This window comes from Panthera onca, chromosome A2, assembly GCF_046562875.1.
Source record: "Panthera onca isolate mPanOnc1 chromosome A2, mPanOnc1 haplotype 2, whole genome shotgun sequence".
Classification (NCBI taxonomy): domain Eukaryota; kingdom Metazoa; phylum Chordata; class Mammalia; order Carnivora; family Felidae; genus Panthera; species Panthera onca.
In genome coordinates this window covers 127,261,744-127,280,569 of record NC_138340.1, presented here as the reverse complement: position 1 = coordinate 127,280,569, position 18,826 = coordinate 127,261,744, and the positions used below count along the sequence as shown (strand labels likewise).

General features: G+C 43.1%; 1 protein-coding gene across 6 annotated transcripts in view; it reads left to right on the top strand.

Moving 5' to 3' along the window:
• The window catches only part of ELMO1 (engulfment and cell motility 1), a 545,925-nt gene that overhangs the window by 155,628 nt on the left and 371,471 nt on the right, over positions 1 to 18,826 (top strand). For all 6 annotated transcript variants that reach the window (XM_060633905.3, XM_060633903.3, XM_078440523.2 and 3 more), the window contains 2 exons: positions 12,530 to 12,580; positions 16,979 to 17,148. In XM_060633905.3, the coding sequence (XP_060489888.2) occupies positions 12,530 to 12,580; positions 16,979 to 17,148 (221 nt within the window). The remainder of the gene's footprint in view (positions 1 to 12,529; positions 12,581 to 16,978; positions 17,149 to 18,826) is intronic.

Sequence of the window (18,826 nt, the reverse complement as noted above, 5' to 3'; positions counted from 1 at the left end):
TGGATTGGACATACTTACACCAGAAAATAAGTCTATAAAAGAAATGCTTTCTTTGGCAATTATCTTTGGATCAACTCTTAAGAAAAAAGCCCTATTTAACTGAATTGGCACAGTCTTGTTATTGCTGACTATGTCATGAGTGCTTTCCACGAAGGTAGAGTTAGTTCCCTTGCCTACCCTGACAAGACAGACAGCTTCTGGAGACAAGGCCTGGATGTCTGAGTGCAGTGTGGGTGCTCTAGTGAAAAAAGGCAGAGGAAAGCTCAAATGCAGATGAGTTTGTAAAACTTTAAAAGTTTTGACTGTTTACTTCCTGCCCCTTGCATCTGTTATCCCTACTAACTCCTCTAGAAGACTCTGTTTAAACTCTGATTTCGTGGGGCACCTGGGTGGCTCAGTCCGGTTGGGTGACTGACTTTGGCTCAGGTCATGATCTCACGATTTGTGGGTTCAAACCCCGCATCGGGCTCTATGCTGACAGCTCAGAGCCTGGAGCCTGCTTCGGATTCTGTGTCTCCCTCTCCTCCTTGTGCTCTGTCTCTCTCTGTCTCTCAAAAATAAATAAACGTTAAAATTAAAAGAAAATAAAGAAAATAAACTCTGATTTCCCTCCTGGTGCAAGGAGGGAGGGAAGAGAGGATGGCATGAAGCAGACTCTTGTGGATGTCCACTGAAGCCCATTCTTTGTTTTGTGTGCACTGTTGGGTACTTTGTCTCCCGCACTGAATCCGCAGCCTGCCTTCCTCGGGCATCCATCCCACCTCTTCTCTTAACGGGGCCCTTCCCCATAGGGCAGGAGCAGGTGGATTTCTGGGAGTGCTTCTGGACAGCCTCATGAGCTGCAGAGCTTGGGTGTTGGAGAGCTTCAGGGCTGTTATGACCTTGCTCCTGTGCCTGGGCAGCCTGGTACTGTGGCCCAGGTGACCAGTGTGGTGGAATATGGCTCATTTCCATTCAGGACACCGTTGCGGACACATGGATTGGTACTGGAACACGAGCAAATACGTGTCAATTCTCTGTTTTAAAAAAATGCTTAATGATACATGTGCCTCATAGTAGGCATGAAATAAATATCCTCTTGTGGACAGAAGGTTGTAGATAGAATAGGGAAGGAAAGGAAAGATAGTTTGAAATTTATTCGCATTGCACAAGGAAGAAAGGGACTGTATGTCTGTCTTTGAAGACATAAATGGGCAGTTAGCTTTAGTTTACAAATATATTCTGGCTCTTACTCTCAATTGTGATTAAAATATCCATTCCATTCACTTAAAAAGTATTTATTGAACACGTTTCACCTACCAGGCACTGTTTTAGGCACTGATGATGATAAAATGTGAAGATTCCCACTCTTCTCTTGCATATGTTCTTGTGTGTGTGGACACAGACGAGAAATTTTTAAAAAACAAACAAGGTATTTATTTTGAGATTGGGGTATGTGGTATGAAGGAAGTGAGTAACGTACTGTGATACACATATGGGGGCAGAGTGTGGTAGGTGTTACAGTTGAGGTTCAGCCTGCTAGGCCAGCTGTAGAATATAGGTTCCAGAACAGGTCAGAAATATGATTTGGCTTGGCTCAAGTTAACAAATAACCAGATAAAAACGAAATACAACTACAGCAGTGTGGATGTGGTTTCCAGAATAAGGAGCTTTGGACCTTTCTTCTTCTAACACATGAGCCCCGAGAAGAAAACTTATGCCTCCTCTCTAAGCAGTAATTCTCCTGTAAGGATTTCTGCTACCCAGGGTTACTGTCTTGGTTCTGGGTCTTCTTCATGGGGTCAAGCCAGCTCCAGGGCAATCTGGATCTCCCTGCAAGGCCCTGGATGTCCATCTGTGGGCCTTGGCCGAGATTGCCATAAGGCATCAAGAATGTCTCTAAAGAGGAGACATTTGAGCCAAGACTTGTGGATCATAAGGAGGCAGATCATAGCATTGCAGGAAAAGGAATAGCCAGTGTGAAGGCCCTGAAGCATGAAGGACTTGGTGTGATAGGGATAGTGAGCTGGGGGTGGGAAGTAGATCGGATGGGATTGGAAAGGTTGGCTGGGGCCACATCCAGTTGAGTCTTTTAAAGCATAGTAGGTATTTGAATTTTCTTCTAAAGTACAGTGGAAAACCACCGTTTTAACCTGGAGTCCATGAACTTATGCAGAAAGAAAGTTACAACTCTGTGAAAATATAAATTTTGCATTATTTCAGTCATGAATATAGGCAAGAAGCCACAGTAGTAAAGCAGTATCTGTGCCAATGTTACCAGTAGAAATCATAGATATTTCCATTTATCACTGTTATTACAGCTTCTTCAACATGTAATTTATGATCATTACACTTAATTAGAAATTATGGTGGTTATTAGACATTGTAATGTATCTTGTTATTTCATGCATTAATACAGGGATCAACAAACTATAGCCTTTGGGTGGAATCCAGGCTGCCACCTGTTTTTGTAAATAAAATTTATTGGAACACAGCTGTGCCCATTTATTTATGTATCATTGTTGCAGCCCTTCCGGCCTGCAATGCTTAAAATATGTACGATCTGGCAATTTCTGGAGAAAGTTGCTGATAACTACATTGATAAAGCAGCATATATGTTACTATGATACAATTTTAAAAATATTTGCATAACTATCGGGTTTTTTTTGCAAGCGTATGCATTTTATTTCTGCATTTAAAGACCTTATTCAGAGAAAAGTCCATAGGCTCCACCCGACTGCTAACACATCCACGATCATGGGGAAAAACAGAAAAGAAAAAGAATCGCTGTACTGCGATGTCTCAAGGCAGGTGAACAAAATGGCCCTGACCTGTGTTCCCTTTGCCTCAGATCCTCTTCCGTCTTCTTTGTCAGGCAGATTTTCCATATTTTTGGTGCTCAGTAGCGAAGCTGTCCCTTCTTACGAATGATGTGTTGCATCCATTCTGTGTGCCAGACCGAGGCGTTGTTAGCACTAATTTAATCCCCACAGCAATACCATTTAGTCTAGGTATGACTGTCTTCGTGTGGCAGCGAGGGAGGTCCAGAGATGTTGTCATGTACATGTAGCTCATTTACTGAATTTCACTGAGCACCAGCTATGTGCCAGGTGCTGTGCCAAATGTCCAAGGAGACAAAGCTGTTAGTGGCGAAGCCACGCTTTGAGTCAGGCCCTTCAGATACCAGTGTGTAGGTGGGTCACACCACAGCAGCAGGTTACTTTTGGGATATCATGTGACACCGTGCTGTCTCTTTGATGCCAGCCAGCGAGCTTGTTCACTTCTCCCTCTCTGATGTTTCCATCCCACTTTGTTCCATAGCTCTCTGCTACAGAGGTGTCCGTCTTGTTCTCCCTCCATAGTCTGTTGTTTGCATTGGCTTTGGCTAGAGTCAGCTGTGGGGTTGGCATTTTCACTGCTGTAGCGGCATCCTTGGTGATCCCTGCCAGGGCCCTTGGGGTGGCCTTTTAAATGTGTATGTTTTGCAAGCATGAGCTTCTTTCCTGTAAGTGCAGCTCTCCTCTCCAGCACTTTGTGGGTTTCTGAGGCCACAGGCTCTAACTTGCCAGCAACATTGTAACCTCGGTTTAAACATGTGCAATGTGACATTTGATTGGGGGCTAAGTTAAAATTGATGGCAGTGGAGAAGGGCTGGGGAATCAAGTCTCTGTCTCAAATGGATGATAAAACACGACTGCAGGGGAAAGGCTGTTTCATGTGGTTCACTCCAGCTTTGCTGGTTCCTTCTGTAAAAACCAGGGAGGTCGCTTTCTCCTGCAGAAACATAGACAATCTTCATTAGCTGGGTTGGGCAAATACCCACAATATCAGACATTTTTCCTGCTCTCTTTCCTTTTTTCATCTGTTGCACACGAGGAACATTGTTCCTGTAGTTATCTACACACGGGCACTGGTATTTTTTTGGTGTATACACACACGTTATATTCCAACAATTTGGACTCATATTACAATACTGTTTTGCAACCTACATATTTTGCTGCACAATGCAATGTGACATGTTCTGATATTATTAAACATTTTTTTATACCAGCCCTTTAATGGCTGTGTTATGTATAATTGGGCTGCTTAACTATATTTATTTCAATTTTCCTTCATATTAGGGAACCTTTGGAAGACTTTGTGTATCAGTCAGGGTATAGAAACCATACCATTATTTGAACAGGAGCATTTTATTTTAAAAAATGGTTTTTTGTAGGAACTGGTTAACTGCGAGGAAAGGGGTAAAAGAGGATGCTGAAGAAGCAGTTGCAGCAAACCAGCTGTGGCCTTTAGTCTGAGGAGTGGGCAGTTTGAGAACTAAAGCCCAAGAGAGGGAACTGCCCCCCTCCCCAAGGCTCTTCGAAGAGAGCATGGCTGCCACAGGGACATCACCACCAAGGTGAAGGATACACACCTGTGTTGGACTATAGAAAGGAGTCTGTAGTAGGCAGAGTGACTTAGAAGTGGCCTCTGTAGGCGGAGTAGGGCAGGAGGCCTGAGGACTTGCACATCAAATAATAAGAATCATGGTGGTGGATGGAAAGCCAGCAGCCTTTTTCTGACCAGGCAGGATCATTCCGGTGCCCTCCACTGGTGAAGCTTCACATTCTGTCAGGTGGCAAAGGGGAATGCTTGGGTGTAGCTCTTGTATTCCAAAGTGGGGCCAAGAAAGCTGGGCTTTGAGATAAGAAACAATAAATAATGCACTGGATTTGCTTTTAGTTTTTTTTTTTTTTTTTTCTCCATTATGACTAATACTGCCTTAGACAGCCCTTGTAAGATGTCGGTACCTCTGATGTTTCTGTAGGACAAATTCTTAGAATTTGGTTTTGAACATTTTTAAGGCTTTTGTTAAATATTACAAAATCACCCACCAAAAATTGGGCCATATTTACTCTCCTTCAAGTTATGCATGTGAGGAAAGGCATAAATTTTTATCATAGAACTTTTTACTAGCTTTTCAGATCTGGGTTCTTGTATCAGATTGTGAACTTGGAGACTGGAGACGCTCAGGGCAGGTGGGCCTGGGGCTGGAGCCTGCGGGCTGACTCAGTTAAGTGCCAAGCCCTGCAGTGATCGTAGTTAGAAGTGTGTTGCTAGAATCCTTCATCACCTCAGCCAACCTCCTTAACTTACTTCCTTTCTACTCCAGTTCACTGCTGCTGACAGATTCATTTCTCTGAAGCATTCCCTTCATCATAATCAGTAATTTTGCTCAGAAACCTTAAATGTTTCCTCTTTGTTGTACTGAGAATAAAAGAGAAGAGAATTGACCTTTGGTGCTGGGCCCCTTGCCTCCATTCTGTTGATGAGGAAACTGAAGCCGATCGACTTGCCCAAGGTCACATGGGAAGTTAGATGGCTCAGGCCCAACCTGGGCTTCCTTCCTTGTGGTCTCCTGCACTTTCTAGGCTCCCAGACCCCTGTTGGTCCATCATGCTCGTGACATTACTGTTCTCCCAGGGCCTGTAGTGAGAGAGAGAGATTTTCTTAATACATGTCCTCATTCCTCAGATGACCACACTATGCCATTGCTGGTGCTGATCCCGCTGTCTGGATTGCTAAAATTGTCCCCCTCAGCTTCTGTGCTCAAGGGGGCTGCCTACTCTGACTTCAAGGTTGAGTCTAAGACTCATCTCTAAATAATGACCTTCCATTATTTCTTAGCAAATTGTACTCAGTCAATTCTTATCCTAGGGTGTCAGGGAGACCTGGATATGGATTGGGTCCAACCTTGAGCTTTTGGTCCCTGGGCCTGGACACCAAGATAGGTGTGTGCTCACTCCTACTATGTGAACTTGGCTGAGGAAGCAAGCAAAACAAGGGTGCCTGTTTTTCATCAAGAGTGAACATCTAATAGTGCTTGTTCCTTTAAGGTAAGACAGCATGTTCTTCTGCAGAAAAACATACTGTTCTTCATCTCTGTCTTCTACAAGTGGTTGATTAAAATGCTAAGGGGGACCAGCATTCTCCCTATGTTCTTCCCCTGGGGTTCACGACATCCCGGGAGACTCCCTGGGCCCCTGCAAGCTGTCTACCTGCAGCTCTCCGCTCATTTTACCCCGAGTCTCATTACATATGGAAAGAGAGCAAACCATTCCTGTGCAGCATGCCCTCGGCCTCCTTCCGTGGTCTGTGTTTACACATCACAAATAGGTAGTTAGCAGATATCTTCCTTTATACCTGCCTCGTTCCGTCTTCTCTTGATGTTGGGAATTGTGTAAAGGATGCCTGTGTTCTGTGAAAAGGAAAGTGATGGAAGAAAAACAACTGAGAATAGAATCGAGTTAGGGGCAGGAAAATAGAGTGGACAAGAAGTCAAGCCCAGATCCCTCGATTAATGGGTGAAGATGAATTGCTCAAGCTGTCTGGGGATGATGGGGACATGGTCTCTGATGGTAAACGAACCTGGGGAAGGCCACAATGGGAATTACGGTGAATGTGCATTTACCACAGTTTGCCACACATTCTCATCTTTCTACCTCACCCCCGCCTCCCAGCCTTCTTTTTTTTCCTGTTTTTGGAGGTTCAGATTTTTATTTTAGGGTATTTCTAACATCGCTCCTCAAATGTTAGACCCGTAGTCCTCTGTCTGGAGGCATTGCTGCGTAACCTAGCAACCGGCATATCATGTACTGTCCTCAGTTATTCCTTCAGCCTGAAGATTTGAAGATCACTCAAATGGACACATAAAGGACAAAAAGGGTCAGGTTTACATGCAAAATCAGTGTTTGTGATGATTGAGTAATGGGGGTGAAAAACAGCATTATTTAGTAGTAATACATCCAAAGTAAGGGCCCTGTCACATCTGGAGAGAGAGAGAGAAGCAGACAAGGAGAGAGGAGGAGAGAGGGAGCCAGAGGAAAAAAAGACCCCGGAGCTGCCTGCCCTCCAGGAGTCTGGCTTTTTGGGGTCGTAAGCGCCCTCTCCCCCTCTGACCTTCTCTTTCCTTGCTTTTTGACCAGGGAATAATTCTTAATTTGTCTGGCTAGATAGAAAGTTGGCATACTGAGAAAAACAAATTTCAGAGGGAAAAATAGGAGAACAGTGACATTTTTCAGCAGGATCTTATTATCCAACCCACACAGAGACTGAGTCGCTGAGCTAGTTCTGTGAAGAAACACAAAGACATCCTATCGAGACGCCTGTGAATGTCAGGGGCTAGTACAGTCAGGAACTGCTGGGCATGAGTAAATATGACAGTGGGGCTTTAGCTGGCTTTCACTGGGCCACTTCTTCTCGTACACTGTGTGCAGTTGGGACATTTCACTGCACAAATGTTCTGGCTGCCTCTTTTCTCTTCATTTTTGAGGTGCTGGCATTAGTCTTGTTTGCCTCAGACTCTATTTCCTTGAAATTCACAATACTTAGTCTGAATGTGCTGGGTGTTCTTGCGGATTAGACTGGGATGATTCTAAACTATTGTGCCTCAGAGTTACTTAGGATTATAGCGAAAATGAGCATCCCTGAGAAAGTGGCTAGGGAACAGGAGCCCTAGAAACCAGTATTTTAATGTGCCCTTATGGTGACTCTAAAAGAGATGATATGACGGTCATACAAAAAAATGGAGGATTGAAGACTGATTTCTCAGAGAGGGGCAGGGGGCAGTGTCTTGGCCTGTGACCCGATGGATACATTCTTCATTTTTGCAGAATGCCCCTCTCTGTTTGGGGGCGGGGGGAGGTTGGTCCATTGTTTTCTTCCCCACATGCTTTTATATGTCATTTGGTGGTGTTATTCCTTGGCTAGCCTGGGAAAGTGACCCTGACCTGGTTGAATGCTGCTGGATTGGCCCCATTGGAAGCTGCTCTCCAGGGGTCACCAGTACAACCTGTTGATGAAACAAAGCTGGCCAGTATATTGCTCACTGTGGTAAAGGGAAAACACAGCCATGCAAAGCTTGGGCAATGTCTCGGCAGGTGCAGGCGTATTGGTCAGGGTTCAACAAGAGATGCAGAACCAGTGGGAGATATGTGCAAAGAGGTTTATTGCAAGCAGTTGGCTTACGTGATTGTGGAGACTGGATAGGCAAATCCAAAATGCATAGGGCATGCTTTCAGGAAGAGGAGGCTGGAACTCTGGGGTAAAAGTTGAATCTGCTGTCCACTGGTAGAATTTAAGGCCTTTCAATTTATGGAATCAGGCCCACCCAGATTATCTTGGATAATCTCTCCTACTTAAAGTTAACTGATTATCAACTTTAACCACACCTGCAAAATACCTTTACAGTAACACCACCTAGATGCATATTTGATTGAATAATTGGGGAGAGCAGACTAGTCAAGTTGACATATCAAAAGACTATCGTAGAAGGTAATATCAGAATTTCTTGAGAATTGGAATTTGATTTAGGCCGATCTTTCAAAGCATGTATGGATATGGTACAGCAGTCCAGGATAGGTGTTAACAGCAGAGATTTTCCAGTTGAGGGATTCAAAGAATCTTTGGATGCAAACAGTTGATGTTTTCCACTGAAGAGTTTACGAGGGCCTTTTAGGAAATTCCTATAAGGAAATTCACTCTTTTCTAATGAAGGAAGACATACACTTTTGTTCCCAAAGCATGAGCTTTGTGATTTCTTCTTAATTTATGAACTAGAAGCATTAAACACAAATATGGCTACCATACTGTCGAACTGGCCACTGCAGAGACAGGACACGTTCACAAACTGCAAATCAGAGCCAGAATTTCACCTCATGTATGCCTGCCCCTCCCTCTTTAAGTGGCTAAAGGCCAGTCTACCTTGTAAGTGTCATATCTTTACTCTCTTTGTGCATCCTAGACTCTTTTTTTTTAATGTTTATTTTTGAGAAGGGGGAGGGGCAGAGAGAGAGAGACACACACACACAGAATCCGAAGCAGACTCCAGGCTGTGAACTGATAGCTGGACCTTAATGTGCCAGCTGATAGCTCAGAGCCTGATGTGGGGCTCGAACTCATGAACTGTGAGATCGTGACCTGAGCCAAAGTCAGATGCTCAACCAACTGAGCCACTGGGGTGCCCCAAGGAGACCCCACTTTTTAAAAAATGTTTATTTATTTTGAGAGGGAGAGTACAAATGGGGAAGGGCAGAGGGAGAGGGAGAGAGAGAATCCCAAGTAGGGATCACTGACAGCGTGGAGCCCAACGTGGGGCTCAATCCCACAAACATGAGACCATGACCTGAGCTGAAATCAAGAGTCGGATGCTCAACCGAAATCAAGAGTTGGACACTCAACCGACTGAGCCACCCAGGCGCCCCTGGAGACCCCACTCTTAAGTGATGCTCTACGTTGCCTGGATGAAATTTATAGAATCAGAGAAAGCATAAGCCTTTTCCTTTGCTGACCAACTTTACATTCTTTGGAGAGTGGAAGGTGACATCAGCCTGTGGTCGAAGAGGTGTCATCCAGTTGATTTTCCTGATAGAACACAGCCTCTGAAGCACAGGTCTGTCTGTACTGCCTTTCTCTTTGAGTCTCATCTACCTTTCTGACAGGACCTTAACACTTAAAATAACTTTTTTAATGTTTATTTATTTTGAGAGAGAGAGAGCAAACAGGGGACGGGCAGAGAGAGAGGGGGAGTGAGAGAATCCCAAGCAGGCTCTGTGCTCAGACCCACGAACTGTGAGATCATGACCTGAGTTGAAATCGACAGTTGGGCCCTTAACCGACTGAGCCTCCCAGGTGCCCCAGGACCTTAACATTTTTAATGCAAATTTAATAGCTCTTCCCCTTATCTTCTTTTATTCCAAAATGCAAAACACTGATTAGAAACACATTTTTTTCAGAGGAAAGGAAAAGCCAGAAAGGCAAATGAACTGCTAGCCGAGAAGACAGAGGCACAGGGATGAGAGCTGCTGTCTAGTTAATGGTGGCTGTCCCTCTCATTTTTGAGCCACTTCTAGGCTGGGCTCAGCGCATTTATCACCTCTTGTTCTTACTCTTTGTTCCCCATGCAATGGCTCGCTCTCACTACTTTAGGGAAGAGAAGACTTACATCCGTGTGGTTAAGGACCTCGCACTGAGCACAAGTTGGGGAATTTGAACCCAGCTCCTCCTGTCGGTGGTTTTGATGCTGCTTTTGGTTTAAACACACAGTGCTTAAGACTCTTTCTTTAAAGAACTCATACTTAGATCCCCAAAAGTCAGGAGCCAACATTGCAGGAGTCAACCTGGGGGCCAGCTGCTTACTTTTACCCCAGTCATACCCCCACCTAGGGTCCTGTACTGTGGGCCTCACAGGGAACCCCTGAGAACCTGCAGGGCGTTTGCTGATACCATACTTACTTCTTTGCTCTCATGTACGTTGACCAGTTGATGAGGATAATTCCCCTCTGAGGATAAATGCAAAATCTTGGTCTTTTTCCAGAGAGAAAATGGGCAGAGGGCCGACTCACTCAGTGGAACATGCAGTTCTTGATCTTGGGTTGTGAGTTTGAGCCCCACGTTGGATATAGAGACTAGTTTTAAAAAAATCTTAAAAAAAGAGTTGTTATGATGGTTAAATAAGCATGACAGCAAACCCCTAAAATACCCCAGCTCGGTGCCTTTCAATAAATGTTTATTGCTATTATTAGGAATCCCTACCCTCACTCCAAATTTCCATGAGGAAATATTATCCTAAGTCCTTCCGGCCTCTTTGTGTTCACAGGGCTGCTTTTTCTTCTTGACTGGTTATTTGGGAAGAATAAAGTGGGCCCCTTTTTCTCTGGGAAGGAAACTGCTTTAGGTCTGACCTCAACAGGTAATCTGAGGGTCCAGTTAGCTGTCTTGTTGGTTCTTACCCTGAGCCTTGTTTTCCGTAAAAACTAGTAAAGGGGATATTTTAGGTTTTCATCTTCTGACTCTCTTATTTCTCAATTCATTTAGAACCTGAGCAAGAAAGAGGGATGCTATGTTTTCAGCTTCCTTAATGTTTTATAATGAGAATTTGCTGTCTTTCTCTCCTTTGGCAGAGAGTCATAGAATTTTAGGGTTGAAAGATTTTTTAAATGACAGAAATTAATTTCACCTTTCCTGCCGACCAGGTGGTCATTCGGGCCTTGCCTGACACTTCCAATAATGAGAAGCTTGCTTTCTCCAGAGGCAGCCCAGGGTGTCTGCCTGCGGATGCTCTAGATTGAGCTGGAATTGACAGAGTTGAACTTTCAGGCCATCCTGCCCTTGGTATAAACGTTTGGATTAGTTTTCTTTGGGAGACAGTGTGGGCCTGCTTTCTTTTAGGTAGTCGTTTTAGAAAATTCATTTTCTAATAAGTAGTCAGAATTGGCTGAGGGAGAGAGAGAGTGTGTTCTGTGTGCTTTTGGCATCTTATCCTGAGAAGCTTTGTACCACCTCCGTGTGCCTGCTGAACACATTCCAGATTGTGGCTCCTCTTAAGTGATGCAGGAGAATGATCCTCATGGCGCTTTATTAACTTCCTGGCCTCTGTGCTCCAGGGTGGGGCATGTGGATGTGCGACTCCCATAAGGTCTCCTCCTGAAAGCTGAGAATGGTGCGTACTCTGGTGGCAGGAAATAAAACTGCCAGTGAGATTCTACTTCCAATGCCAAAGATTCTACGTGACAGCTTTAGGACATTCACCGCCAACATGCTTGCCAAGTGGAGAAAGACTGACTTGGGCTCTTCTTATTTATGCTGTGTTCTTCACTCTAAGGTGACACACAGAGCTGGCAAATGTTAAGAAACCCAGTTCCTTAATATAACCTTAAAAAGGTAGCTTTATTTAGATGGGATTCACATTCCCTTACATCCACTATTTAAAGTGCTCAATTCAGTGGTTTTTGATATATTCCTAGATTTGTGAAATCATCACCACAATCAATTTTAGAACATTTTCATCACTGGGAAAAGAAACCTTGCAACCATTAGCGTTCATCTCCCCCCAGCCCCCGCCACCTGCCAGCACCTGGAAACCACCAGTGTGCTTTCTGTCTCAGTGGATTTGCCTATTGTGGACATTTCATATAAATGGAACCATAACAGCGATGGCCTTTGTGTCAGGATTCTTTCACTTAGTGTAATGTTTTCAGGGTTCATTCATGGTGTAGCATGTATCAGCATTTCTTTGTATTGCCTAATAATATTCCGTTGAATGGGTATACCACATTTTGTTCACCAATTGCTGGACATTTGGGTTGCTTCCAGCTTTTGGCTATTATGAATAACGTTTTTGTGAGCATTCATGTACAAGTTTTTGTGCAGATGTGTGTTTTAATCTAGCAGAACTGGTTAGGTTGTATTTTCTAAATAACCTTTCAAAGTTGCTTTTTTTTTGGTTTGCTCTTCTTGGGCCCTATATTCCTACTCTCTGGACTTATACTCACTTCTGTGCTGAATGCTGTCTGTGACTTGTTATAAAGTTAATACATCTGAGACCCAGTTTAAAGTTCTTTGTAGAAATAATTAAAAATCACTCAAGAATTATGAGAATAAAGTGACAAACTGAATCATAAGAATTCTTATTATATGGTATCACTACTAGATTATTTTTGCCTTTGCTCTCTCTTCTTTACTAAGCTTCTAAAATTTGAAGACTTACAAAGATTTTATTTTTCTTTTCCAGAATCGCAATGAAATAAAAAATGGCACTATCCTTCGATTAACCACATCTCCTGTAAGTTGATTTTAGTTTATAGCTTTCTAGTAAATGCTTTGGTCTTCAGTTCTGCTATATGTGATTATGGGATATTAATTTTTATTTATTTATTAAAAATTTTTTAAATGTTTATTTACTTTTGAGAGACAGAGTGTGAGTGGGAAGGGGCAGAGAGAGAGGGAGATATAGAATCTGAAGCAGGCTCCAGGCTCTGAGCTGTCAGCACAGAGCCCAGCGTGGGGCTCGAACCCACGAACCATGATAATCATGACCCGAGCTGAAGTCGGACACTTAACCGACTGAGCTACCCAGGTGCCCCTGGGTTATTAATTTTTGAGGGTAACTTTAGTGCAAGACAGAAGGTGTCTGGAATGTCCTCACATGCAGATCCTGGATTAGCAGTAATGCCTTTCCTTGTATTTCCCATTTCAGAGGAGGAAACTTTTATTTCAGGTTCAGTGCAAGTAAATTGACTATAAGGTTTGAGTTTGGTGGTCACTTCAACAATTCTCATATTACAGATGGGGTAACTCAGTTGTACTGATTGGTCTTACCCACCTGCCCACACATACACCTAATGCCATCTGAGCGAATTCAGCCAACGGACAAAGCAAACAAAACCAAAGACAGCCTATGATTACCTCTCTTTAAAGTCAGGGTGTGTATGTGTGTAAAAGAGAGAGTGTTTAAGCGTTTTTCTAGTTTTGGTCAGTGATTATGACAACTCATAATAATATAATTTGAGAAATATTGGCCACTAAGGTTGTTTCATTGACAGCTGATTCTAGATGAAACACTTCAAAAGCTAAACAAAGTGCTACAGAATATTTAGACTACTGTAGCTGGCTGTGTTGCTTATCTTCGTCTCTCTTACTTGCTTGCAGATTCTTTGGATAGTAGCATTAGCATATTTAAACTGTATTATTTCACAGTGCATTTTATTGCTTTCCTAAAAAATATCGTGCACAAAATACACCAAGTGTTACTATTTTCACTCCGCATATGTCATGAAAACTGTGTCTAACTCTTATTTTCAGTTTCCACCAAAGCCATGTGGTAGGCTAAAAATAAATTTGAAAATTGGGAAAAGCATCTGGCTAAACTTAAATTGTGGGTACTGTAACTACCACACATTCTTCTGGTTGAAAATTACATTAGAGAGGCTTAAAAACTCTTAAACATTGTACCCAACAACATCTTGAACCTAAACACAGTGATAAGCTCCACAGAGTGCATCGTGGGAGTTGGCCAAACTGTCTTCTGGTGCCTTCTTTTCCACTTTCTGGAAATCATATTTCATACTCCTTTTTCAATGGCCACATGATGAGCTGAGACATTTTTGTCTGACTTAGCATTGACCTTACCTCAGTCAGCATGAATTAATGTTAATTTGACCTTTTGAGACCGTGATTTCATTTGGTTTTTGTAGTTTCTGTTTATCCTGTTACAATTACTCATTTGCTGGCTGGGCAGAAAGAGTCCACCTTGCCTTGTTAGGTCTCAGAATTAGAAAGGCTCAGTTTTCACATCTAAGCCAAAGAAGAAGTTCATTCATTTTATTGCCATGGGTGCATGAACAAAACTTCCACAACATAAGCTACTCCTTGAAAGAAGGTTAGGTGTTTGTCAGGGTAAAGTTTTTCAGCGTCCTGATAGCTCATGCTTTTCTGGTAGTGACCTTCACGTTCCCAGCAAGGTGAATGGTGAGATGTGAAAGCCAGTGCACAAGGCGATATCATAAGATGGAGTCCACCTACAAGAGACTGGTGTCTGTATTCTAAAGACTGGTGGTTTCCAAACCCGAATCATTGGTGGAACTTTAAAAATGCGGTTGTTTGGGCCTTTACTGAGAAGCTGAATTATGATACCTGGAAACAAGGTCCAGGAATCTATATTCATTTTAAACAAGCATTTTATGATTTGGCTGTAGCCACAGGGTCTAGAACTGGGCATTACTCTAAGTGGGATATTTTGGATCTGTAAAAACTTCACTTGCTGTCAGTAGATTGTTTTTTATTATTTTGTGTTTAACTGAAAAATATGGGTCAGCCTATGCTAACTCTTTCACTTTTCATGTACGCACAAAAAAATGTTAAAAAATATAACCGTCTCCATCAAATTTGCCAGGAAGTGTTAGTGCACCATAAAGAAATCAGCAAATGGTGTCATACCATAAAAATGTTTGATTCTTTCCTCTACCTCAGCTGAACTTCTTCTGTAGCCAGACAAAATGCACACACACCGACATGTGCACACTTATGCGTGCACACACATGCACACACTCTTGCTTTAGGTAATGTGCAACTGCGCTGAATTCCACCTGTGTGACCTTGGGCAAGTTACATAACTTGTCTGCACTTCAGTTTCCTGTGTACAACGAACGTGATGAGGACAGCCACCTGGTAGGATTGTTGTGTAGATTAAATGAATTCCTTCATGGGGGTATTTAGAATAGTGGCTCATAAAAAGCCCCAGGTAACTTAGATGTTTTTATTACTGGTACTAGAAGTACCACACACCGTTACCATTAATACTGACAATGAAATAATTTTTGAGTACTCCTTATTATCATAATCTGTATAATAAATGCAGGCTTCCTGCTTGGAGGAGATTGTACTTTTCGAGGAATTCAAAGTGATCTGCTTGGGGTAAATATATGTCAGTGCTGTCTGTGCACTTGAAAAATTTACAAAAAAGTGTATCCTTGAATGATTTTAAAAGATAAAGTGATTCTTGCTCAGTTCTCCATTCTCCCTCTTAAAAACATGGGATTTAGGGCGCCTGGGTGGCTCAGTCGGTTAAGCGTCCGACTTCAGCTCAGGTCACGATCTCGCGGTCCGTGAGTTCGAGCCCCGCGTCGGGCTCTGGGCTGATGGCTCAGAGCCTGGAGCCTGCTTCTGATTCATGCTCTCTGCCCCTGCCCCGTTCATGCTCTCTCTGTCTCAAAAATAAATAAAACGTTAAAAAAAAATTAAAAAACAAAAAAACCAAAAAAACATGGGATTTAGGGTTCGGGTGACTTTTCAGATATCCAGGAAACTGAATGAGTAGAGAGAGTTCTTGTTCTCCCCCACCTTCCTCCTCCTCCTTTTTTAAAATTTCTGATGCAAAGTGTCAGTTTTTGGTTATAACTACAATGGGAGACCACTGTGCTTCTCTGACCAAGTGATGGGGGCATGGTTCCATTCCTGCCTCGGCATCTGAAGTGTTGGCATTGGTTTCCTTGCTGGGTCCCCTTCTCTCCTTGGGGCTACTTTCAGGTGACAGGGAAGGGGGAACTGGGCAGGGAGGAAGGGGACCTTGACTGTGGAGCCTGTTGGGGTCTCAGTACCTGTGTGGATTCCCGTCCTTCACTCTGCAATCTTAACCCTGTTACAGTCCACACGGGGCTCCTCTGATAGTTCTAATGAGTTTCCATTCAGAAGATACGTCGCTTCCGGGGACAAATACCTCCTCTTCCCCTTTCTCTGAAATATAACAAGTTTCAAAGGAGAAACAAGTGGCTGAGAAGGAGAATATGAGGATAGTACATTGCTTCACCCATTGCAGTTTTGAGTTAAATAGTAACTGCCACAGATGTTGAGTTATTTCCATTAGGCAAAAATAGAGGCAGAAAAATTTAATATTTTATTTTTCTTACCGTCTGCCCCAACTGAAAAGTAGCTGTGAAAATCTTTACTGGAAGAACGAGAAATATAAACTGCAGGTTATTATCCAATATATTTCCATTCCTCCCTGTCCGGCATGTAGTAGCCAAGGGCAGAGGCCTTAAAAAAATGTCTAATTTTAGGCGAAGCTACTGATTTGGTTTCCTAATTATTTTGTTTTATATTTGTGCAGTAATTAGCCAATGCCTGTGAAACACATGTTGAAAAGCAAAATTTATAAGCACTGTTGTGTGTTGTGCTAGAAGATTTTCAGTAACTGGGAAAGATTATTTCTAATGAAATAATGTCTAGTGAAGCTTTTGAACACTCTGTGTAGGCAGTTACTGCTCAGAATATTGACTGAACGCATGAATGTTCTGTATAAATTTGCGTAATGGCTTAACTAAGCAAATAGCTTTTTGTCATTTGTAGACAATAATTTTACTTACAAGGTAAACATTTTCCCATTTTTCCCTCCTCACTGCCACTCCTGTTCCCTTTCAGGGGCTTTACTGTTTTTGTGCTCTTACTTTTCCAAGAGACAGAAACGTGGGCTTTGTCAAGAAGGCAACCAATTGCCATCATTAAATTAACAGACATTGCTTGAAGGTGGAGTCATGCAGGTTGGAAAACTGCCCTTGGTATATAGAATGCACATGGTCTTATGCTTCTGGGACCTGTTGTCTTCCTTTCTCAATGAAACAGTAGTTTTTTGTCTATTGTGGTTTCCTCTGTGAACACTCTTCCATTTATTTTTGTCCTCAATGAGGCTCAAAACGCCCAGCAGCTCCATGAACGAATCCAGTCGTCAAGTATGGATGCCAAGCTGGAAGCCCTGAAGGACTTAGCCAGCCTCTCCCGGGATGTCACATTTGCCCAGGAGTTTATAAATCTGGATGGCATCTCTCTCCTCACGCAGATGGTCGAAAGCGGCACCGAGTAAGCATCTTTTATCCAGACTTCTAGTCTGTCCTATTCTTTCCCACATTCTGGGGATTTGTTACTTTCCTCGTACTTGTAATTTCTAGTTTTAAAGACCAGAAATTGACGAAAAAAACAAAATCTATGTTTCAAAGTCTTAAACTAGGTCAAAATAGCATCCCTGAATAATCTTTTACAACATTGTCATTTCAACGATGAAATGCTTAATTATTTAAAATTATAAATACTATAAATATTTATCAAATACTTACTGCATATAAAGAGTGGAAGTTGGGAGAATTTAAAAAGTTGTGAGCCAAGCCATTAAAAAAATCTATGGAGGCAGACCTCAACTGAGATATAATTCCTTGTGAGGGCTGGGACCAGTTACAGCTGACAGAGGGGGTGTCAGTGAATGGGCCTTTAAGGAGTTTGAGTTCTATCATGATCAGGAAAGGGATGGACATTTCTCCTTGGGGAGCTCACCTTCTCAGGGAAGGCTTTAATTCTGTGGTGTGATTGGGGGTAAGGAGCCTCCTTACCTGGGGTAAGGAGCCGGGTGGGAGCTAGCTCTTACACATGGGGACAGACGACTCCCCTCACCACCAAACGCCAGGGTAGGGTCCATAGGTAGCTAGCTACTCATTCCTATATGTCAGGTGCGACTAGCATAGACTATTAGAGCATGTAAGTTACAGCCTATGAAAATGCCAAAGCAGTTAATTACGTATGCTAAATTAATGATATGCAGAGTTGGGATAGATATTTATTAGGAAAGAATACATGTCACTGGGAATTGGGGTTTAAGCCTGGGTCATGTAGATCTCTCTTCAGTACGTGGTGATTCAAAGAATGAATGGATGACGGTGCATATTGGAGACCTATCTTGGCCCTCTCTTTCAGTCCCTTTCCCCTCCCTTTCCCTCTCTCCCTTCTTTCCTTCCTTCCTTCCTTCCTTCCTTCCATCTCCTCCTACATGTGGCATTATTTAGTCTCTGCAACTGGCACTAGTGAAAGATTCTTTTTAGATGGCAAACAGACTTGGATGATCTGAAAAAGGGTCGATTGTAGACAGTTATCATTTTATTTATTTATTTTTTTTATCATTTTATTTTTTTAATGAGGACTAAAGCTCTGCTCATTAAAATATGGGGGAACATCAACTTGCAGCAGGGTGGGGAAACTCAAATTCTGGGTGTTACCAGCATCCCAGCAGGCCTACTATAAATTGGAGCTGGAGTTTGAAACCGCTCAAGGGAAGTTGAATAAGTTTATGGATCCAGAAGACTTGACCAAGGAAAAGGAGAAAGGGTTTTTGTCTGTGTTGGAAGCTCCAGGCTGAGGTCTAGTGTGGAGTGTGTCAGATCCCTCATTCCTTGGGGCTAATGAGCAGCAGAGTGTGAGCTGGGATTATGAACACCTTCACTGGTGACTGTGGACGACTTCACATGGCTGCCACTCCTGCTTCATGCCCATCACTGCTTCTGGTGGGACAGTGAGCCCTGGGGGGTTGAGCCTCAGCCACATTTATGGCATGTTAAGTGAAAACGTAGGGGCGCCTGGGTGGCGCAGTCGGTTAAGCGTCCGACTTCAGCCGGGTCACGATCTCGCGGTCCGTGAGTTCGAGCCCCGCGTCAGGCTCTGGGCTGATGGCTCGGAGCCTGGAGCCTGTTTCCGATTCTGTGTCTCCCTCTCT